Source organism: Nicrophorus vespilloides, unplaced genomic scaffold (genome assembly GCF_001412225.1).
Source record: "Nicrophorus vespilloides isolate i.1.1-1 unplaced genomic scaffold, Nicve_v1.0, whole genome shotgun sequence".
In the NCBI taxonomy this organism is placed as follows: domain Eukaryota; kingdom Metazoa; phylum Arthropoda; class Insecta; order Coleoptera; family Silphidae; genus Nicrophorus; species Nicrophorus vespilloides.
In genome coordinates this window covers 112,522-137,870 of record NW_017099374.1, presented here as the reverse complement: position 1 = coordinate 137,870, position 25,349 = coordinate 112,522, and the positions used below count along the sequence as shown (strand labels likewise).

General features: G+C 30.9%; 2 protein-coding genes across 3 annotated transcripts; one reads left to right on the top strand and one right to left on the bottom strand.

Moving 5' to 3' along the window:
* Positions 1 to 789: 789 nt before the first annotated feature.
* Positions 790 to 18,076, bottom strand: LOC108564411 (ubiquitin-conjugating enzyme E2 R2). 2 transcript variants are annotated; one of them, XM_017923453.1, is made up of 5 exons: positions 17,889 to 18,076; positions 17,328 to 17,826; positions 12,828 to 12,914; positions 4,527 to 4,759; positions 790 to 1,207 (listed from the first exon to the last, which is right to left on the bottom strand). In XM_017923453.1, exons 2-5 carry the CDS (start codon positions 17,505 to 17,507, stop codon positions 982 to 984), a joined length of 726 nt encoding a protein of 241 aa, XP_017778942.1. In that variant the 5' UTR covers positions 17,508 to 17,826; positions 17,889 to 18,076; the 3' UTR covers positions 790 to 981. The 2 variants fall into 2 exon arrangements, with proteins under 2 accessions (XP_017778942.1, XP_017778941.1); XM_017923452.1 differs by having other exon boundaries at positions 17,893 to 18,076.
* Positions 18,077 to 19,175: 1,099 nt separating this feature from the next.
* On the top strand, positions 19,176 to 21,508 carry LOC108564403 (uncharacterized protein C2orf47, mitochondrial). Its single transcript, XM_017923438.1, has 3 exons — positions 19,176 to 19,612; positions 19,680 to 19,844; positions 21,167 to 21,508. The coding sequence occupies exons 1-3, from the start codon at positions 19,244 to 19,246 to the stop codon at positions 21,428 to 21,430; spliced, it is 798 nt and encodes a 265-aa protein (XP_017778927.1). The 5' UTR covers positions 19,176 to 19,243; the 3' UTR covers positions 21,431 to 21,508.
* The last annotated feature ends 3,841 nt before the right edge of the window (positions 21,509 to 25,349 follow it).

Genomic DNA, 25,349 nt, shown 5'->3' with positions numbered 1-25,349 from the left:
ACACGTTAATGTAATAGAAATCTAAATCCGAAAGAAGGGATTAAAAAAATAAAAATGCACATACTCAATCTAATACTTATTATTTCTCTTTTTTTTGCAAATTCAAATATACTTGTATTTCGTTTTCCTCTCAATTTTCTTTTATACACTCACTTTATTATGTCTGCACAAAACAGATGTTTTCAATTAACTAAATAAATATTCAAAAGAAAAAAAAAAACAATTATAGTATTGAACGCAATCCTAAACAATGTTTGTAATATATACAAGTAGTAAATAATAATAATTAAACATACCTAACTAAATATTAAAATTAGACTAAATGAAAAGATTTTTTAAAAATTTCTTTCTTTACTCCTCTCTTCTTTTTGACAATAATAATGAGCCTACTTCCGTTACGCGTAACATAACATAATTATTATATACAATCCTCGACCGTCTCTCTTCATTCGTACCGCGTCTGTCCAGAGTCTACACGCATCGAAAAATAATAATAAATGAAATCATTACAATTGAATAATTGAAAGCGAACGATCGAATTGAATGAAAACGAAAATATTCCGAATTGTATCATCGGCAAATTGCTTCATCAATACAACAATTCCATGTCGTCCTCTTCTTTCATCTCGCTCTATTTGCTTTACTTAATGGGGGATGGAAATTTTAAATTGGAAATTTAGGTGGAGTGTTCTCCTTAATTTATTGCGGTGTTCTTTTTAAATCTTATTTCTTTCTTGTCCTGTATGTATCAAACAATTCGAATGGTGTCGCGCTAAGACGAATTGACTCTTTTGAACCTGGGAATATTTACAAGAAACCAATGTACGCTCGTTGGTAAACCTCTTTCGTTTCGTTATTCTTCTTTTTTTTTGCATACCGTGATTAGTAAATAAGGGATTTAATCGAAAAGAAAGGTAATAATAATAATTAAAAAATGTACAGTGTGTTATGAAAATGGGACGAGGGACGTCTACCATGGGATCACGACTCTCCGTTACCGCTGTCGTTTTCGTCTTCCTCGTAGTCCGAGCCGTCCGATGGGTCATCGTACTCCTCGTCGTAATCATCATCGTAAAAGTCGGTCATTTCCACCTGGGAATCGGACGTGTTTGGTTTCACTTGAGTCTTTATACAATAATCCTCGAGAGTCAGAGGCACTTGGATTCCATCTCGTTCCGCCTCTGCGCGGGCAGCCATCGCTTGCTTCCTAATTACGAACAAGAAAAATACATTTTTTTTAGTTGAAACCATTAAAACCCATAGCACAGCGACATTAGATTTAATATTGAAACTTTCGCCCAACCACGCATAACATCAATTAATTTTAATCAGCCTGTACCAAAACGCACTCACTATGCGCTTATATAACGTCAACGATTTATAACCATGTTACATGGCAGATCAATAAATCGTATCTGCATAGCCAAAATTATTCAAGCATCACTTCTCTCCATCGAAACATCAACAAACAACATACCAAATGTTCCAACATACACTCTCTTTTTCCATAACATATTCCATTCCTATTTTTCAAACTATAAGACAAGAGAAATAAACTTAGAATTGGGGAATGAGAATTTCTTGTATTTATTCGTGTTACATTTCGAAAAGCAGAAATATGATGGTTATTCGATACAGTCGATTCCGCATATTAGGGGCAAATCCATCCGCTTAATCGGAGGGATAAATATACTAGTCCCGATTAAGCGGAATCGACTGTAATTTACTCTTAATAAGTTTAATTTATTTCTCAAGTAATTTAATATTTGAAGTATTGCTTTTTTTATTGAAGTGAGAGTTTCCGATGATGTTAATATATGAAGATCTTACAGTACTCAATAGAGGCTTAATAATATGATTACAATATAGCAGTTATGATTGAACGTTGAATGAAAATTTTAACTTAATACATTTCATGATCATATATAAATTGGATGTCAATTATGGTTGATGCTGATAAGATGAAATATAAATTGAAGAAAATGTCTTCCAATAAGTAGTAGTAGTATAGTCTACTAATTGAAAACAGGATATAAAAAGGTATATTTAAATGTATGTACAAATCAAACAGGATTAAATTGAATGCCATTTAATGATAAGCCAATTCCTAAAGTTACTATTACAAACTTAGTGTAATATATATATTTAAAATGGCAAAGACGTTTACTTTATCTGCATTTGCGTAATTTGTATTGTATGCGAACATATGAAAATACCGAGCGCTAACAAAAATGTGAAACATACATGTAGATATATATATATAAATAGCGTCGCGACGCATTGCACGATAGATGCTTTCGGAATTGGGAGTTTAATACACTCCCTTCTCGGTTTTCGTCTATTTTTCGCCGACGGACATTCCCACGAACAGACCCGTGCAATAAAAACAAACCAAGACGCATCATCACGCGATCAGACGATTCCGAAATAAAAAAAAACACCCTAAACGAAAAATTGCAATTATCATAATCTCCTCGCAAACTCGCTTCAAAATAAACAACATAGAAGTAATTAATTAGATACTCAAACTCTGAACGACTGGATATAAACACACATACAGTACAGTGCACATGTGACGCTTTCGATTTCAATTTTTAAATATCGTTTATGTTATACTGCGTTTTTGTTTTCATTCCGTGACCTCGTCGACGAGGTTCACCGTGCTGGCTGCTTCATCTCACCTTGAGCGAAGATCAAATCATAATGAAAGCACAAAGATCATATACGTATATACTTATATATATGCATATGTGCACAATGCATCGCAGATATAGAATACGGCTGTAATGAGGAATGAGTTTGCCAGTTTTGGAGAAGGCCGAAACCTTGTTGTGATCAACGCGACAAAGAGATAATCGGAAAAAATGTGCATCTGAAATACCTTGGACAAGATCGCATTTGTTTTGTTTACTAAAGTCGAATCCTATTCAATGGGAGAGAACTACGTAGTTAACCAACTTGTTTTCGCGAACGGTTCACGTGTAGATAGATAATGCCGTTTAATAAATTCCGAGTTTCTTTGGCGTTTAAATATTTATTGATAAAATAAATACTATGCATTATCATACATCTTTTTGGTAGCAAATTTGCTTATTGTACAACTATTAAAATGATGGATGTTTTCAGCATAAATAATGCTTTATCAGAACCGTATATTTTTTATTATGTGAAGTTATAGTTAAAGTATTAAGCAATTATATATAACAAACAACACATACATACTGAATATTCATAGGAAAGCTTCTTAATATGAATACATTAGAAATCAGTTAAGATTCCTTGAAATATTGTATTTAATGTTGAAAGAATATTGCAATTTACTTAATATTCAATAATACAAAAACACTAACATGCTACAGCTTAACTTCTGAGAAGTCACCCCATAAGTATTTTAATAGAAATTCACTGAACAAACTCGAAATACGTGACTTTAGTAGAACCAAATATGTCACCGTTCGTTACACAACATTATATAACAGATTCGTGATAAAGCGAAGAAGAGAATAATTTAGTTCGTCATAATATAGTAGCTATTACAAAAAGAAAAACTGTTGGCGAATGTAAAGAATTTATATCCAAATATTTGAAGAATATTTATATCATCGATTCGTGTTCTTTCTTGTTTTTTGATGGGAGGGAATTACGAAGGAATTCGAATAACCCTGGTCTAAAATTAAATCGACCTGGAATCGGCTGCATACATTTAGATGCTCAGAAGAGGCGGGATGGATACCCGGTGGCCGATTCTAAATTACCGCAGAATGTAATTTGTTTTAGAAAAGATCGATAAAATTCGCTAACCAAAATGTTGTTGACGAAGAATGTAGTTCTGACATTTCAATAGTTTGGTTCATTATAAAGCAAAATAACAAATAATGTAGGAAGAGTCATTAGGAGTCATTGATGATGTTTGTTTTCGTTCTGCATAGCTAAAACAAACGTCATATCAAATCGAAGAATGGAAAGGGTAGTGATAGTTTCTGCGTGGTATCCATGTAATTAAATCTCAAAGGTTATTTGCAATATTATTTTCCCAAACATAGTTATAATGAACCAATCATAGTAAACATATTTTAAATATAAGTATAGTTTAATTTAATTTCTTTCTACTAATGTATTTTTTAATTTAAGATTTTGTAATCCAAGTATAGCAATAGAGATTGTGGGTATTCGTCTCGCATCCTCGCTTTAATATACGAATGCTTTGGATTAAAAACACGTTTCCGGAACGAATTATGCTCGCAAACCAAGGTTCCACTGTAAACTGAGTCGGTGAAATCTCTTATTTGCGATAATTTCTTAATGGTTCTTCCCTTATAGAACAATTTTGTGTCTCTATACAAGGAAGTTTCAATCGAATCGAATAAACTGTCATATGCAATATCATATCATATCATTTATACTAAACAAAGGTTTTTCCTTTACAGAATGCCGTATCAAGATACAGATAAAGAAATATTCATTCAAATCGACCTGTTCAATCATACCAATGCTAATTCACCAGCTGCAGGAATTGATTAAAGTACCTTATGATGTTTTCGTATTCTTTGTCGCGACCTCTGGAGTCCCTCCAGCGTCTGTACATAACGGAGGCGTCTACGTTGGCGGGGCTGAAGGTGTTTGGTTCATTGAGCAGCGAGATTACACTGAGCAAAATGGTGCGGACATTCTGGGTCGGGTTCCAGCGTTCGCAGGGCAACTCTCCGCTCTGCGGATCATCTACTGGTGGATGAAGAATGCTTATACATAAATCACCGTTCTGAAACACAAAGAGAAATAAATACGTGAGATGAGAGAGAAAACAATTAAATACAAGGTATCAGAAATGAGGTAAAGAGGAGGAAGAGGAGCAGCAGGTACACACGAAAATAGGTCTGCCTTCTTAGTCATCGTCTCAGCCGGCCGTGTCCGGCGATCGTATCTGGCTGCCCTCTCGAGTTTGTTGACTCGTTTTGTTTGGTGGAGAGAATTAGTATGCTGTTAATCTCCGGGACAAAGAACCGAACGTGTCGGCTTGCCGACGAAAGAATTCCAAGGCTCGGGACTACTTCCTTTTGACCCGTCGTCTTTCTCCTCTCCTCATACCTCTGAACCGCAGGAGAGGTATGATGTTGAAGTCGTGTCTGCGCGTGCATTGCAGGAGAATCGAGCCGAAAGGTCAAACGATGACCTATATAAATATAATCCTGGGTACTTTTATATAGGTCGATTCGTGTTCCTTTCACCTCGCCATTATATTCAATAAAAAATATAACAAGCGCATAAGCCAATAGTCACGCCATATTAACCTACATTACTATATCTCAATACTATTAAATTTCATCAATGCGCTTGTTTGCCAAAGTATAGCTCAAATTACGGCATTATCTTTATATATTACGAATATGAATATAACGTTAAAAAACAATAATCACTGATAACTGCGAGATACGAGCAGCGAAAATGCCGTCGACCGCAATTATTCGACCAAAGTTTATTAAATAAAAACCAAATGCATTTTTAAATTCAAACGCAAAATTATACCATTACATAAAGCAAATAATTAATTTGATTTATAACTCAATTTAAAATCATACATTTCATACAATAAATAATTAACGATGTTGTTTTAATTTGATTCTATTTCAGGAAGCGTAAACAAATATTTTGAAATTGTTGTTTCTGTATTATTTTAATTTACGCAACTGCTACAAACATATTTACAAATAACATACAAGTAACATTGTTTGTTGTTGATACATAAAAAACGAGTTATCAATAATGCTGATCAAGTTACATACACATTAAGTAGTTGTTTCAAAAGCAATTAAATCTACTTTTAGTAATAATTTAATCTTAATAGAATTAGTTTAAATCCAACTAATCCAAAACTGTGTGAGTTTGACAAAATGAATTCTATTTCAAAAAATATTACTAAACGTTTACTCATAGCTGTTTAACTATTTATATTTTTTGTTATTGTAGGTTAATCTGTACATATAGCATTTTTCTGACCATAAGTCGTAGAAAAATAAACATGCAATTGTGGTGCGTCATTTTTCGTTTACATTTATTTTATCTCTAAAAATTGTCTCATTTATCATTGTCTCATTTATTTCAGTAAATGTATACATTTACCAAATTTGAAGCTTCTATTGTAACATTCTCATTTTTACAATTTACAATTTTTACAACTGTACAGAGTCAGTTTTTATCCATTTTTATATATCACTTTAAATTGATTAATTTCTCCAGCTTAAGGATTCAGTTTAATCTTTAAAATTGCAATGCAATAGAAGTTTAGAAAAACAATATAAATTCTATTATATATTTGTTGATGAAAAACTAGAAGGACTTTTCGTGTTATTGGGAATACTAATTTGAAAAGGCTATTAATGATATTAATTTCTGGAATTGTATTATTTGACGGTTATTACTCTTCGGTACGGTTATATTGAAAATAAACTAATTATTTAATAATTGTAAAGTGCGACAAATTGTTTTGTACGTTATATAATAATCTACAGATAATTAATCATCATTATTCGAATAACAGTTTTATTGTCGCTTTGCAGGGGACATCATATTTAGCTCAGCACGGGGTGACCACATCATCTGCTTCGACCCCCTTAAGTATATACATCATCTACTACATCTATAAACATCATCTCTGTTGAAGTTCGAAATATTTAATGCACAGATGTTGGGCGTTGCAACGAAATACGGTCTCTCCGACTCCAACGTGCATTTTCGAGTACCAAAAAAAGTAAAGAAAAAAATATGGAACGTGCCGTGTAGCAAGCAAATTCAGCAGCCGGAGTTTAGAGAAACTGTTGCGAAATATTCTTTATCGTAACAGCAAGTTGTTGTTTCAAGGGAAATGTGCACGTCATCAAACGGTGCAACGTGACACACGTTTTCCGATTAAGTAATTGATTGCAAGGCTCGTTTCCGAACTGTCCGTACGTTTCCTCTTATACTACATTAAATTTCTGTAACTACTTCATATTGAAGGAAATCCATTGGGACGTAAGCAAAGAGCAATTAAGAATATAGAAATATACATAAAGTTTATGTATAAAATAATGTTTTTTACTACTTTATTGCAATAATGTTATTGAAGTTCTTAGTAAATTATGATTATTATTCTGTTAAAATACATCACAAATTAATGACGGAACAAAAAATTACAAAAGCGACAATTGTTGAATCCGTAAAATGTACGCGTTTTTCAATTCTTATGTGTTTCATAGAAATACCAATTTAAGAAATTGTTACATATTGAAAATATGCGAAGATTAACGTTGTTTAAATACAGTAAATGATGTTTTTTTTATTACAATATAATATGAAAATGTAAAGCCAGAGGTTCATCGATCACATTTATTTTACCTGCTCTTCGGTTCTTTTATTTATTTTTATACCGTCTACCTTTTTCCACTTGTAGTTTTTCCTTAACCGGATGCAACCTTGTGGGTATAAAATTTATCGCGTCTGAAAATTGTAGCCGTTGTCTACGCATCAGAGACGATATCCCCCGACATTGGATTATCTAATTTCACATTGTACGTCTCCACGAACTTGAGGCTATTCACATTCGGAGAGGTAAATGTACACGAGGAGAGCAACAACCTTCGAACACAAAAAAAGAAGAATACAAAAAAAAAAGAAACGCAGACTGCAGGACAACGCAGAATGATCCAGTCTGTAATACATGATTTTTCAAATGCAAATGTAGATCTGTCTTTTTCTTTTTTGGTTTCGTTGCTGTTGCTGTGGTGTGTCGAATTATCTACCGTTGAGCAATTAATTCCGTTTCCGGGACAATTAGGAGTCATACGAAGGTTAACCTGACCCCCGGAGCACGTTCTCTCTTGTAGAGCTCTTTCCCAGCTGTGAGTCTCCCTCGAAGCCGTTGACTCGGTAAGGACGTTGCCTTTTAAGGTCTTTTTACACTCGCAAACAAACACGTCCGGCTGATGCTTGGACGCTCAGCCGACCATTAACACGTTCCAATTAACTAAATTCACACAATTTTTCGTTCATTCAACGACCATAAAATTAGTCTTTTCTACACTTATCTCTGCTACTCATCTGTACTTATGTATATAGCAATAATAAACTTGGTTTCCACTAAAATTAAAATATTAATTCATATAGGATGAATCAATCTCGATTAAAGTTGTTCTCATTTTTAAATTATATAGCTTAAGATTCTCAATATAGAATTTCATTACTGTAACAAAAGATTTGAAACGAAAACTTATTTTGTCCAAAAACCTCAAATATTTTGTCGATAACCTTCACTCATTTTTAATTTTTTTTGAATAAGCAGGAAGACTAACAAAAAAAAAACGTTACGCAAGAATAAAACAGATCAAATATCATGGAGAAGAATGAGGAAACTTGAATATACTATTTAAACAGCAGAGGAACTGGTACTTCATTTAAACATAATTGTCTTCTCCAGTAAGTTTTAATTTACAAAATATGTCAGAAATAAATTGTACTATGTATCAGAATATGGAGTACTGATTCCTGTTCACACATGGTACAAAGAGAATCATCGGCGATTTATGTTACTAAAGTATAAGGTTACGTAATACAAGGTTTTTGAATAGCCTTTTGTAATACTAGATCACATGTATACATTTTCTAACAAAGTGTAGAACAATCTTAAGTAATTAAGGAAGTCAATCTATGTAATAATTATATAAATGAAAAACCAGGAATGACTAAACGAATTGCAAAATTTTACTCCGAAGAGATCGAAATCCAATGCAATATCAACGGAAATGGTTTCTATGTAATAACCCGTTCGATCCATAAATATTGAAACTCATAAGGAAGTGGGCCTTGAGAATAAAGCCGTAGCGAAATAATTCACTTATCTGTTTCCCGTTCGCATTTTTATATGTATTTGCTTATAATATTATTATTCCTGCTGACTGCTTTGCCTAGCTGAAAATATTTATCAAATGCCAAGTATCGATCTGCCAAGGTTGCTGCTGCTGCTAAGCTGAGCCACTGCCGACAGTAGTCACATAAATATTCTAAAATCGTGATCAACGGGAGTTCAGACTGGAATACAATAAATATTTCTGAACATCCATGGATGAAATAAACAAGAAAAGTTTTAAACAAAATATGATAATAATATTTAATTGCCGCGTTTCCTATTTTCGTGCATGTTTTCTTCAAGAAACGAGAAGAAAGAAAACAAACAAGAATTAATTCGTTTTTGTAAGCACGGACGTGTCTAGACTTTCGGAAGAATCTTCGCACATTACTCGAAACCTTTAAATTGTTATTTGGTAATGTAAAAGAAGAAAAGGGAAAGATTTATAAAAAAAAAAGTGAAAGTTTGCAAAAGAAAATTAAAATGTTCCAATAATTCAACTAATGATAATTCACATATATGTTATATTAGTGACAATATTAAAGAAATTATTAAAAAATAATATGAAATATTATTTTTCACTAAGCTATGGACATTTATAATTCTATTAATAATATGAATTGCCCTAAAAAACAATTAATTTATATAGAAATAAAGTATAGGTTTATAAACACTTATATTGAATGATGATCGTTGATATTCAAGTCATTAAGAGTCATGAATAAATTGCGGTTACAAAAATAAAAATATTTAACTTTGAGAGAGCTGATGCAGGTATAATATATCCGCAGTTAAGGCAAAACACCTGCACGTAAGTAATAAACAAACGGACGTGTATAAGAGACTCAGTATTTCTTCTCATATCCTTATTCCACATAAAAAGTCTCATCAACTCTATGAAAATAATATTAGTAGTCATTATCAAAAGAAGAAATTTTGAAAAAGACTATTTTTTATGATGCTAAATTCTGTTAAATTTCTAACAATTTGATTATTTTGTTTTCGCAGACGCCCGGCTTTGTTTAAAGTGAGTCTACGTTCGTCACAAGAAATACATGTTTGTGGTTCATTGAAATAACTTTTATCCTAACCAGATTTTAATATAGAATTTCACGTTTATAAATTGAATTAAACAGATACACGTTGCAGGAACATATAATTCACTATTAATAACTACAAAACCATGATAAATAGCATCTGAGGAGGTCCTTCAGCCGTGTGAAATGTGTCAGTGACTGTGCGTGAATTTAAAACTGCAACTCTATTCAATTTACGTAGTCACCTACAAAAAATAAAATCCTTTGTTTCCTTAACGTCCATAACACGAACTAATCCATAACTTCATTAACAAACAAATTATATTTAACAGACCAAAGCGTTTTTTGTATAAATGACATAAGAATAATGAGCGTCACGGGCTACCCTGTACAATAGAAATATTTTTTTTGTTGAGAATCTCTGCCAAATTCAATCTAAAGCAGAGGAAACGCTGTCCCAATAGAGAACAACGAGCCATGTACGGTTTTGTGAACAGCTAAAACCTCATGCCCAAGGGAACGTAACCGAGTTAAACGAAAAGGAAAAGTTCGAAGTACAATTTTTCACACTTAAAAATAAACTTGAAATAATGCTTCAGGAAACTAATGAAATTCACAACCTGGAAGTTTTATAAGACAATTCTTCTTAAAAGTGAAAAACCATGTATAAAAACCAAATACATCGAAATTAGTGGTGAAACTATATTTTTACCATTGATTTTTGGGTTAAAAATTTCAGTTTATATTGTTTTTATTATAAAACTACTAGTAATAATAAAAAATGTAAAATTGATTAAACTTTCGATTTTGATGACTTTGGTTATGCATTGGAAGACCCACGCCATCGTTTCAAGAGTTGCGTACGTTGCAAATGTAAGCAAATTTTGTCATTCTCAAAATGTGTATCCGTGTCGTAACGGTATTGTAATTATATTGATAACTTTCACCGCGTTCTAGACTACTTGCACGTTTTTGCTTTCGTCCACTTCGATCTGAATCTACTTCTGTTCGGTCTATTTACCGAGCAACATTCATATCGCAACAATTACAATTCATATTTCAATGCACTTATAAAAGGTGGCTATTTTCCATTTACAACAATAGCATTCATATATTCAACACCTTTTAAATGTATCACCCGGATTTCAATTACATTTATCATGTTTATATAAAATAATATATTAAGTTTAAAGACATTTTAAAGTGAGTTTAGCCATTTTCGTTAGATTATGAAGTAGGTGAAGATTACTCGTATAGAAAGAAACTTTGCTATTGACGTTATGAAAGATGAAGTTTCACAACACCATCGGTGGACACAAATGCAACCTCAAACTGTTCCAACAACAACATATAGAATATTATGGCTCTTTGTTGCTTTACATTAATACCTTCTAATTTACGGTATCGTGTATTTGATTAAGATAATAGTACAGTTACGAACCGCATTTAATGACGCGAGAAGAGTTTTTGAACTACTTACGTAAAGTATTAATAACAATGAACAATGCATAACATTTTTGTATTTGAGCGGATAAGTAGAAAACTTTACTTTAAATTAATTAGCTTCAAATTAATTACTATATCGTGTACAATGCGCTTACTTTAATTAGGGCCAAATTATTGGTACTATCCCATCTGTACGTGCGTTTATTCTTTATTGAAAATACTGTTTTTTGGGTGCTAAAATTATACATATTATATTCAAGATTTTACGGTATATCAATTAAGAGTATATGTTCACCGACAAACTATTAATTTGTACTAAATTATGTAATTTGAATAGGCCTTTTCTGAATGACGACCTACATATAGCCAAATGAAAGATGTGCTTTATCAAAGTAAAGATGTCGAAACACTTCCTAAAGTTATACACTATGTATACAGTTCTGCGGCAACGAGATTTACGATGTAGGAAGTCTGAATTTATGAAATAATAACGTAATAAAACACTTTGTATGGGTATTGTTTTGAGCATGGAACAAAAAAATGGATAAGAATAAAAAAAAAGAACGGTAGCAGTTAGAAAGTAGGCAAAGGTGTGCAAGTGTGCTAATAACGGAACGGAATTGTAGGATCAAGTTAATACTCGTACACAATTTGCTCACTGGGTGTAAATTTTTGTATTCGCGTGTAGATATTCAAGAATTATATTTCTATGTTCTCTATATTCCATCCGGGAATTATTTATAAGTACAGGAAAACCTAAACACTTGTGTCACGTGTAATTGAAAATATTTCTAATGAATACTGAGTCACGTAGTTAACAACACAAAATAGTAACAAACGAACAAATTCTCAAACAATGGGGAAAAACAAAAGCTCTGAAATCTCCATTAATAAAGTACAAACAATTTGATTATATACAATTTTTCAATAAAAAAAAGTTGCGATATTATTTCAATTGGCATATGATTAGTAAATAACAGTATACAATTTTATTTGGTTACTGATTACTTTTCAAAATAACTTGTTTAAGTTTTGAATCAGTTAAACTGACTTAAATGACAAATTATTATAAATATAAAAAATGTAAATGTTTGTCTTATAATTTCTTAAATTCGTGTGTAATTTATATGTATTAATTAAATTACATTTTTAGTTGCGACACGAGAAGTTAGAGTAGTCATGTTGAAATCAAGGAAAGTGGAATAAGTAATTGGAAGTATTTTAGAAATAAATTACTTTCTTGAACACAAGAAAGCGAGGTTACATGTAAATATCACCATATTCATTAAAAATATTATTTATATATTATTTTTTTGGAATATACGAGTCCATATATAGGATTACGCACGTGCATTTCTAAAAGCCTTCGTGAAAACAAGTCGTGCATTATTACAGTGTCAACTGCAAATCCGCATTGTTGAAATATGTTATGCATGGGAAATAACAAAAAAAAGTATACAACTCACCTCATATACATTCGGATGCCAAACTTTAGTTAAAAATCTAATTGTCGGTGGAGAGTACGGGTAGTCCTGTGGGAATTTCATACGAGCCTGAAAGTAATAAGAGAACAAATTAGAAATTAGTTTGGGATACAATTAGGGAATGAAGAAGATCACGCCGCTGTAGGAGACAACACATGAACGGCAATACAGGAAAGGGGATGAATGCAAAAGAGCTTTGGTCCTCAAGCATGAATAATACCATGAACAATAGAAAACGAGACTCGAAATACGTTCATATCCATACGGGGGGAGATGATTAATGCACAAACCATCTGCGTACATTTTTAACCAGACCGAAATCCATCATACTGATGAGAAAGGCCTGTGTTCGAATGATTTGACTTTTTGAGTCATCGCAAAGTGTATATTTTACTATTAAGTGACATTTATTGATATTGGTGAATACAAAATATTAAGACCCACGATAAGCGATGAATTATACAACTCGTTTCCTATAAATAACAGGAACGTTACATTCGGAACAATCATATGCAACAATTGTAGGAACTAATAACGAGAAAGTTTCATTTTCATGTGCAGCAGATAATTATATCTGGATATATCAATTAACGCGAAGAAAGTAACTATTAAATTTAATGTACAAGTGATAAATCAAAGAAATAGAACAACAATTAAAATGTAATTGAAAAACTACAGTCCATTAATTCCTCTTTTCGTGTAACGCACTATGGAAATTATTCATAAAAATAAATTAATATTTGATAGGTTTATCTTAATATAAATACAATTTAATATCAAAGATCCGGTTTCTTTTTTTATAATTAGATGGCATTAAATAAATATGTTCAAAAATCTGATGTAATTCAATTTTATGAATTCTTTCAAATGTTACATACATTTTTTTCATTCTTACTAACATTAATTGAATTTATAAAAATCATTTTACAGCAAATTTATCTACTAATATTTTCAGTATTTTGTATTATAAGTAGGTTTTTTTTGGTATTGAATAGCTCTTCTGGATATTTGAGGATATTTTGAAAATGTTTTCTGAAATTACAGAAGACTCTTGAAATCTGATAGCACATATGGTAGATGGACGATGTTCCAATGTGCCATGTGCAAGGCTAAACAATCTGAACATGTAAGAATCTGAGAACATGTGACCTATGTCAAAAACTGATCTGTATTGATTAGCGTTCGCCCATTATCGGTGTGTCAACAAATATATGATAAGCGTCAAATGTTGTCAGAACAGTAAATAAATGGAAACGCGGATTGTGAAACATCAAATATTTTGTGTAATTTTACGCTTTCTTCCAAAATAAAATCTCTATGAAATTGACACATAACATGTTGTTACATATTAACAATGATTATATTAAATAATTGAAGAAACGAGACTAGGTTTTGTAGTATACACCTTGAGAATAATTGATATCATTATCCAGTCGATAACGTTAGATGACTACGACCTTGCGTCTAGTAATACTAGTGTTTTACTGGTGCACATGCATGAATCTATATTGTAGGTAATATTTAAGAAGAGGAAAGCCTTCGGAAATGCTTTTTATTTTAAATATATAGAATAAAAAGGAACCCAAAACTCTTCACTTCATATAAACTTTCTGCTCAAATATATAAATAAAGGTAAAGATATTGTATGTGCAAAATATTTCAAACTCCACTAATAAAACTAGTTTATGTTCACATGTTAAGAAATATTTATTATGTAAATCAAATTATGTGATATTTCCGAAATTAATCAGACAAATCAAATTAATTAATGATTTCCCGTTTCTCTTTGAACGTTCCGTTTGTAGAAAATAACCCATTTACACGAGGAAAAATTAATTAATATTAGAACACGTGCAATTGACAATCATTAAAAACAATCGATACATTTTTAATTAGCAAGATTTGATAATATCGTTTTTATCTGTCAAATACATATATTTTAATAAAAAAAACACATTTGGTTAACATTTCATTTAAAATGCTAATGGCAAATACAGATCTGTTAAGAAGGTTACAGCATTACTTAATGCTTGAACTTATAGCAACTAATATTAATTTTCTAAAGAGAAATTTAAGGTATAATATAAGGTATATTGAAAACGTATAAGGACGGAACACCTTGGAAGTCAAAGGAACTTATTTAGATGGAACTTTGTGTCTTCTTTCAATGAAATCACAAGTGAATTGTATACTTGGAGAGACCTTCGCTTAACAATGATGAAATTGTGTGTATTCGGAATATGAAATGAAAGGACGTTCTTGTTGCATAATCTAGGAGTCCGAAAAATAAAGATGCGTTAATTGGGTTTACATTAATTAGTTACGAGCATTGATACATAACAAGTTAAAAATGTAATGAATACATTCATAATATACTTGGAACTATTAACATTTGGTATTGTATGTTCTATTATCATATACATTCATTATTTAATAAGATAATTCATACCTGTTAAAACCTTCAAGTAAAAAAGAGGGTTTCCAAATACAAACTGCTTGCGTACTCACATATCTGAGAAACGTTACTTTAAACAACAGCTATGTAACAAATTTGGATAAAATCCAAATTTAATTAATTAAATATATAACTACATTCTTACATAACTTCTGTATAATAAGACTGTTTGTATATATTTATACAGTTTTTATATATTTGAACAAATATAGAAACTTAAACTGAAACAACGTAAAATGCAATGTAATTTTGCAATCGTTTGTTCCAAAATAATTCTATTATGTAGAATCAAGTATATATTAGCAACAAATTATTTAGGATTTTATTAAATATTGAATTTTATTTAATATAGAAATGTATCACAAGACTTTAATTATAAATTTTAATAATAAATCAACCAAGCGTAAAACGTGTAACCAAATCTCATTATAACGTTTTTGAAGTCACTGGACCGAGCTTTATAAAGGGGGATTTTTCTGCCCTTGCATCTAACGAGGAACGGTATATTCAGTTGACTGAATTCAATTAAGTAACCGTTTGAACAGATTATAGAAATCTGTATTTGTTATGAGGTTTCTCACATCTGGATATCAACTTTTAGGTCAAGCTCCTTCGTCTTTATATTAATATTATTGTAACATTTGCAAATAATCTTAGTTCCACTCAAGTAGAAAAGATATTGGCCTGCTCTACCTTAGTCGAATTAACGACTCGTGTTGTTAACATTCGCCACGTACAATCAAGTGTTTATTTAAATATGAGTAAACATCAAAATACAGTTTTACAAAGAAAATATCATAATCATAACATAGGTATTGTTTCGAAATTGTTTGTTTATACGTCTTGGTGAAAATGTACGTGAGGAAAATCGAAAAGCAGTATGAAATATTAAGCGGAAAACATTGAATGCCATGCCAAAAAAATCGAAGGCGTCGTATAGCAAAAATATCACATGTGTACTATATATGTATGTGTACAGCAAAAAATAAGTACCAGCGTTTCTTGACATTTATTTTTCTATAGTGCAAATTGAAAAAAGAAAATAAAAATTCTCCAACTTTATTAATTAACATATTCATTTAATCCTTTAGATATTATCTTATTTTAGAAAAGGCTATTCTTAGTATACCAGAGTTATTTTAATATAAAACAGGTCATCGTCTTAAAAAAAATCTCTAACTTTTAATATATATTTAATACAATAGTGAAATATCAATACAACGGTGCATTCCACAATTCACGTATTTGTATTTATAAAATATTCACGAGTATTATTATTCGAAAATTGTGAATTGAAAAATACTTTTATCGAAGTTGACCCATTTAAACGAGTATTGTTTACCTGTTTTTAAAAAGTTGACTTAAAATCAACTTTAATATAATTAGTTTAATAAACACTGGCTTGGGATTATTTGTGAAGTATTCTTGTAATAATAGTTTTATATACATTAGCTTGTAAAGTTTTGGTGAATGTATAAATGAAGATTTAACTAATGTTTTAATATAATTGTAGTAAATGAATCATATCGAAATGTTGAATGCTTATTTTTAATGATTATAGATAATTGTATAGTAATTAGAGCATTAGAATTATTTATTTATGATCGTGGCTGAGAAATGTCGTGCAACAAAGTTGCTATATCATTTTATCTTAACAATCAAAATAATTATTGGAATACAAACAATGTATGGTTTGGAAGTGGAAATTCGTAAATTAATTAAGAACATTGTGTGGTATTGATCTGTCAATAAACATCTTAATTGAGGGCCTTTTGTAATGAACATCGATCACGAAACACGTAAGTGAAAATCTATATGACAATTTGTCGTTACTCATTGTTTTTGTATTATTTTCGTTGCGAAGCCTAAACAATTAACTTGTAATTTCACCTTACATTGACGTTCGTAGCGATACAAACAAAGGTTTGTTTGCTTTTGCAGCGGTTCATGACAATATGGTTAAAAAAAAACACAAGACAGGATGGAAAAGTATAAAAATTTTAGATTATTTTGGAAATGGTACTTACTTTAAAACAGCCGCCCATGTAGAGGGTGTCCGGGGGCCCGAAAATCGCGACCTCCCATTCGAATAGGTTATCCTCGTTGACGAGTTTGACGCAGAAACCTTCGACGGGCTCCTCCTGCAAGGATTTGTACTCCACGGCGAGGGCCCTCAGAGCGCTACAGTTCGTCCTCGTCGCTGCCATATTCCACGGACTTTTATTATAATACTCCACACTCACAACTTTCCCGATGCCTTCCTCTCTAGCTCTCTCTCTCCCTCTGTACTGCCGTCCACAGAACTATCTTTGCGAGATGCGGAAATGCCAAATAGAAAAAACCGAAGGATTCAAACAAAAGGAAACGCTGCTTCTGTTCGGTTTTTAGGCACACTGCGATGACGCCATTGGTTCCGTAGCGAACGAAAATATAAAAAAATAATAATAAAATAAAAGGGGAAAAGGACTGGTACTGCGGAGCGAGATTATCCACACGGCGGCCAACACTGACGGAGACGATTCAAGACTACAAGAGCAAAACAAAAAGGATCAGAAAGACTGCTTTGCTAGAGGATAACCAACTCGGACCTACTTCGTCAGTACTCTGCGACCGTTTCTCAGCGAGTTTCACAACTGAATAACTAGAAGGCAGGACGACACACGCAAAGGACGTTCCAAGACAAAGCAATCCTCGCACACACACCGCTCTCTTCTCACCCACGAATCACCAACTCCAAACAGCTGGACCTACCAACACCATTGCGCATTCACCTGCACTGTCACTCTGATCGCGACGCATGCGCACACCCACGTAGACAAGCCGCCAACTTCAAACTTTAAAACAGCAACAACAAAAAGGTCAGATGTTCCTTGTGCAAACTAAATCTATAAAGGTATTTCTACAAACAGGAACTTAGTCAAAACATACTCTAACAATATTTTTCATTTACGTCACTATTTCTGCCTACAACAATAATTATTAATAAACAATATTATCAATACGTAAAGCTCATCCAGATAGAAGTTTATCATAAAGAAGTTATTTGGCTTAAATACTACAGCTATTTAAAGGTACAAATATGAAACCAAAGCAAACGTAATTCCTAAAATAAATCATAAACCAAACTTGAACAAATGTATTAAAACCAAATTAAAACAATTACAGTAAAACCTCGTATAACGCAATAATTGTACAACGCAATCTATAAATCTACGCAAATTACTTTTTATCTACCATTCCAAAAAAAATGTACTAACAATATTTATTATACAATAGATTGTTGAAGTTTTTCTCAGTATTATGCCTGGAATGTACATTAAAAATCATATTTTTGTTAATCTATTATATAATTACATGTACGTAATTAATATGTAAAGCGTTTTTTTTTTCAAATAACTATCAATTATCTTGATTTTTATTTTAAAATTTTATTAATTACATTTATTTTTCTAAATTACTTTCAATTTCGATAAAAGTGATAAATCTTACATATAAAATTATAGAATAATAATGGAAAAATGAAAAAAAAAATACAGAAGTATAATCAAATAAAAGTTCAATTATCTTTGGAGGCTATGAACTAATATGAGGTATCTTAGACTGACACTGGTTGGGACAAAAATTAACCAAAGTTTGGATTCATTGTGTGAAATTTTATTATTTTTTGATTGGGGTTGGGTTGCAGTAATAATGCGTAAAACCATATAGGTTTATCCGTTTATATTATTATATAACAAAAAGTAATTCTACGTCTTCTATGTTGACTGAGTCTCAGATAACGCGATTTATATAACGCGGTACTTCTATAAGACCGCGTTATACGAAGACTAACTGTATTCAAAACAAGCAGCGCTGCCAACTCAAAACCTACTCGCACAAATCTTATTTTTTTTTGACAATCCAATGTACATAGTGGTAACTTCTTTTTAATGTTTAGGAAGACATGAATTTGAATCTGATTTTGAGATGCGTTCGCGGATCGGCGAGACCCGGCTTTAGAATCAACGGTGCCGCGAGTCTTAGCACTTTTTGTAGATGCCCTTCTTTGTATCAAAATGGAACCGCTCTAACCTCAAAACGTTCGGTTCAAATAGGTGCAGTTAGGCTATGCAGTGGTGAAAGCAATGATAATAAGAATGATGTGTCTACCAAGGCGAAGCTGCCGCCCTTGATGAACTTCCCTGAGGTGGTGTGGCCTTCTCTCATCAAGTCCCTGCGGAACTTCATTCTGGCCCATTTCATCATTAAGCCGTACTTTGATAAAGACTTCAACTTGCCTGACTTTGTTTCTGGTGCCAAACAAGCTGTGGAAGTAGGTACCTATTAGAACACAGATTTGGGGAAGATGTGTAATGTTATTTGTTATTTTCTCTTTTTAGGTGGTTTCTAATCAACTGTCTAATGGAGATGTAAAAACATTGAATGGTTTAGTCGATGGTGACATTATACCTAAACTGCAAGCATCACTCTCATTGATGTCTCTGACCCAACGTGAACAAATAGCTATTAATAAAGAAGACATATACTTCTCTTTCCCTTATCAGGTAGATATACTACTTTTTAATTATTGATTTTTTTTTTCATATTATGATTTAAATTTTACTATAAACATTAAAATTGCATGTTTTATTTGAACAATATAGGAAAGAAATATTTATTTAAATATGGTGTGCAAAATCTAACAAGTTTAGATAGTCTACTGCTATAATTTCTTTTAAACAAAGCATTACTTTCTGTGTTAAACCTTCTAGGAGGTCAAATGGTAAAAAATTGTGTGAATATGCAAGTTGTGATTTTTTTTATAAAATTATTTCTATTTTATTACACATTTAGTGTGATTGAACAAATGTTCTTTAGTTTAGTTCTTTATTCAATATATGACATATTTATTCAAATGTTCAGTGCAGGTAATAATTATAATAAGAAATAGAAAAGTAATTATGCTTCTTTGCTGCTATTAATAGAATATTTAAATTTGCAATTACATTTTACATTTTTATTCTTCCTGATTTTATAGTGCTTTCACTAGAAAATCGTATTATAAGACTATTATTTATTTCTTTAACTTTCTATTGCAATCACGACGGAAGTTTGGTTATTATGAAAGCTTTTACAGCGCTGTACTTGTGCCTCCATGAAATTCGAGTAACTTTATTATTCCTTGATGGCTTTCAGACAGTTGAGTGGACTGAGACTAAATTCAGTTTGGGATTCACTGGCAACGATAATTGATTAGCGTTACGAAGTTTACTTGAAACTAGAATATTGTATACAGGTATTGCAAATTTCAATAGAAACTAAACTATTCTAGAAATTAGAATTGGGAAAAGTTTTGTATAGGAAGTTGCAAGTAGCAAGGAAATGTGTTTCTATAGAAAGCACATGTAAAAAGGTGCAGGTAGAGTAGAAAATAAATTGTGGAATACGCTTCAGCTGCTTGGTTTTGTTTATAGAAAAAGAACTTATCTGAAAACTTACTTACATAAATCATTTAAAATGTTTGTTCAACCATATAATTATAAGAAATTTATAACCAAAATAAAAAGTTATAAACAAGTATTTTGGGTTTAATAATTTTTTTTTTGTTAAATATTTATATTCTGAACAATATGTCCAGTTCATAAAAAATTGACGAAATAACGAAAATACAAATGTTAACTGTAGCTTGTACATAAATGTGGTCATATTTAACTAAGTTTTTTTTTTACAATCTAAAGGATTACCCTAGTCGACCCTTCCAACTTTGTTCCAAATTATGTTTTGTACAATTTACAAAAGTTAGAGGCTAAGAAAAGGTTTCTTCTATCAGTGTTCCTTCATGCGAAATACTGTATACCTTCTCCTATTTCTGTTTTTTTTTTTGCAGGTGGGTGTAATTTTTAACGAGGAAGAAGGTAAACCCCAGAAGCGCTACGTAGAAGTAACAATGGTGTATCACACTTTGCGCGGCCTGGCCCAGATGCGTGAGAGAGGTGAAGAACCACCGATCAACATGGGAATGATTCCTGAATACCAGCAGAAGATTTCGATATGTAATTATAGATTTGTTAGAGAATATACCAAAGGAGTGGACAGTGATTGGACGGTGAACTTGTTGAACCACTTCAGGCCGGTCGAGCAGTTGAACTGATATTTGTATATTTTTATGCCGATGAAAATAGAAATAAGATTTAATGATTTACTTGTATTTTTTTCCTTCTCTTAATGTAGCCAGACGATGAATAAATACGAACATATTTTAGATTATTTGTTCTTCATTTTCCTTCATCATATTAAATCATTATGCTAATTGATGTTTTTGGTATGAAATAAATATTTGGAACAGACAAAAATATATACTTTTGTTTGTTCCAAATTTTCTCAAAAAAAATATGAGGACAAATATTATAAAAAAAGAAATTTCTATTTTTGATGAATAAGAGGTTATTATTTAAATGTTAGAATAATAGATGCATTGGGCACTGGGGCGCTATATGTTTAATAATGGTAAGATTTCTCTTAATAGTACCAATATTATTGTGTCCATATAATATTTTTATGTAACAGAATTATTTTAAAAATCTAAATAAGTTTATATTTTATATTAAAAAGAATTACCTATTTTTTAGACTATAAGACGCACCTCAAATTTAGAGACGATTTATTGAAAAAAATATATTAATGTTACTTTCGGACCATAAGACGCAAAATTTGAGTCCATTTTTCTTTGTGAAAAGGTGCGTCTTATAGTCCGAAAAATAGGTAGTTGCTTTCATTTGAGTATAAATTATTTTCACGTCGTTAATAGCATATATATGGCACAGCATTAGCGATTGTTTTACATTTTCTATACCGCAAAAACATATACTAAAAGCGACGGTATTAATTTATATCTTTTAGCCATGAATCCATAGTGTTTTTTAAAGCATATAGAAATATTCTTCACATCATTACATATCTATGTTATTTAAATGTTATTCATAACATAAAAACCAAATTTATTTATTTATTTTGACCAATAAATATTTTAAATAAAATAATATTTATATTTTATAAAATATTGATTATACAGAAATAACAATGAAATGATAATTTCTTATTAATACTTTACTTAAGAATGGTATTTAAAGTGTCTCTTAGTCTCCACCAACGTCTCTGTAATGCAGGAAGTTTCAATTGAATGCACTCTTTTAGCACGCGTTTATTTCGCATTTTGTGTTAATATCTTTATCGAAGGATTGCAGAAAAAAGTTCATCACAAGGCTTTTTATCAATGAGTGTATTTTTGTATGATGTGTGTTTAAATCTCTTTGGCCCTTTTTCTACCCCTTTTTGGATTTGATAAAGTATTATTTGTCGATTTAAATAATGTGAATGAAAGCCATTCCATTTGATTTTTTTTATAAGGAAACTTATCAATTCCCTGTAATTGTAACAATTCTGCATTATGACACTCAGGGAGTGAAACATGTATCAAATATAGATTTAAATAAAAGTTGTGAAACGAAATAAAAAACTACAATTATTCCTCGATAATGTCTAAATATGTAACCAGTTATACAAATAGCAACACATTGGATCACGAAACTAGCAACAATATTTCATTATCCTTTGAACCAGTGATTCTCAAAGTGAAAATTTTTGGGGGGTCGCAAATGGTGACAGATCAATATATATCAAATCTTAAGCTATCAAAATAAATTCAATTGCTTTATATCTAACTTTAACACACCTGAAATGATATTTTTTAGACCATTATCAATATCTTGATATCTAAAGACAAGTTACTATCATTACTATTAGTATTCATTAAAACTGAATAATGTCATTTGTTGATAAGCGTATGATATTAAAGTTTATAATATGTAGGTGAGTCTAGGTTTGCATTAATGAAGTTCTTATAATAATTTATTTAGGGGCAGCAAAATCTATAGTCTTTTGCAGCTGTTTAATTTAGTTTGATTTATGTTATTGTGTTTATTTTATATTTTGGAAATTTGTTGCAATAAATAGTATTTTTAATCGTCAAATCTTGATAATGATGATAATTGAAAATGTTAATTATTTTTTGGTACATACTTTCAGTCAGTTTATAAAGTAATAATCAAAGATATTATAAGAAACAAAACAGTACTTGTTTGATTGAAAATGGCAATATCTATTGTAATTGTTTATAAGATTTATTAAGAATTTTTTATTAATTTTTATTGACTAAAATTGGTTAATTCCGGTTGTGGTTTGTGACATATTATAATTTAATTATAAATAATTTATCAACCGGTATTTCCACAATTTGACGAATTTCATATGCACATTAAAGAAATATGAAGTTGCTCATCAGAAAATATTAAGGATCTTGTGGTTTATTAGGTGATTATTGGAAAATTATATTAAAGTTAAATATAAAAATCAAAAGAATTGTTTACAATTAATTTATATTTCATGCAAGCATATTTTTTACTGATTATCGCTTTATATCAGCCACTCGTATGTATATTAATAACAGATTTGCAATATTTTTTAATCTTATTTGATCTTTAGTAGAAACATTTGTGACTCATTATCTTAATAGTTATATACAATAAATCAGTTTTTACAATTGATTATTTCAAAATATCAGTGAATTATTAACAAAACATCTCTGTATTACAGATTTCCACAAGTTCTTAAAAATCCTAACTGAAATATCATAACTAGTATAATACATTTTTTTTAATCATACAAATTGTGCTTGTATGAAATTTGAGATCGATTTAAAGAAATATATTATAAGTAAGAAAGTCTATCAGCTTTGAAATCTTTGCTGGCAATTCAATAAGTTCTATCATTTTCCATACTTATAACGATATTACGCTAACTTATATATAAAAAATATAGATTTTTTTTTCTGTGTCTTATCTGCATACTACTATTATATATAAAATCCATCTGCTAAATGTCCTCCATCGCTTTACTGTCACAACAACAACAAATGAACGGTGAGTTTTCTAACAAAATGACGCTACCGTTCGTCATTTTGTTGGACATAATAACCCACTTTTATGTGACTCAAATGGTATAATGTGGTTCCAACAGGACGGGGCCACACATCACGTTAAACAATGGTATTATTGCACGAGACAATTCCTGGTTGACCAGAATTGTCTGCCCAGAATTAACGCTTTTGATTTTTTTTCCATGTTTCTTTGAAGTCAAAAATTTATGGAATCAAGCCCACAGCTATTCAAGTCGTGCTAAGTAAAGTCGAAGAGGGTATTTATCAGATGTGTTGTATTATTTGAATTTTATTTAAAAATTAGATTTTCCGGTCTTGCTGGAACACCCTATAAATGTTTTGTAGGAGATATACTTAATCGTCAGCATTGTATTATTTAGTTTGTTGCGATACCCAAAATTGATCGTTTAATTCAAAATAATGTATAGCTTATTTAATATTAATACATTTATGAGCGTTTTAGATACATTCTCATTGAACATAAAATCGATAAGTAGTGTTGCAATTTGTCAGTGTCGTGCCGAGAGACACACTGCGCCGGACCCAGGATTCCTCATGTACTACGGACACCCAACGAGTAAACATTAGGTTTCTAAACATTATCACTTATTTCGTCTTTAGAAGATTTGATGTTCTTGATTTTGATATTCCAATGATTATAAGTTTATAAGTATGTAGAAGAAATGTTATAATAACATGCTATATTTGGGAATTTATTTTTTTTAATATTTGACTAATAAATAATTATTATAAAAAATGGTGGGGAAAAAGATATAAATAGAAATACCAATTATATAAAAAAATAATAGTGGAAGTGTTCCAAAATTTTTAGAAAATTTAGCTATTTTCAATAACGTAAATCAAATTTTGTTCGTTTATTTTACTTCAAAGACAATGGCTCAATATGATTGAATTTATACAGTTAACTCTTTGAGGGGACAAAAATTATTAAACATCTACTTTTTAGACAACTGAATCAGATAAATTCATTAACTGAATCAAGATCGGATGGTATGGCTTATCAAGATTCATCACTTGACATACCAACTCTTTCTTGTACATTTTCTATAAATTA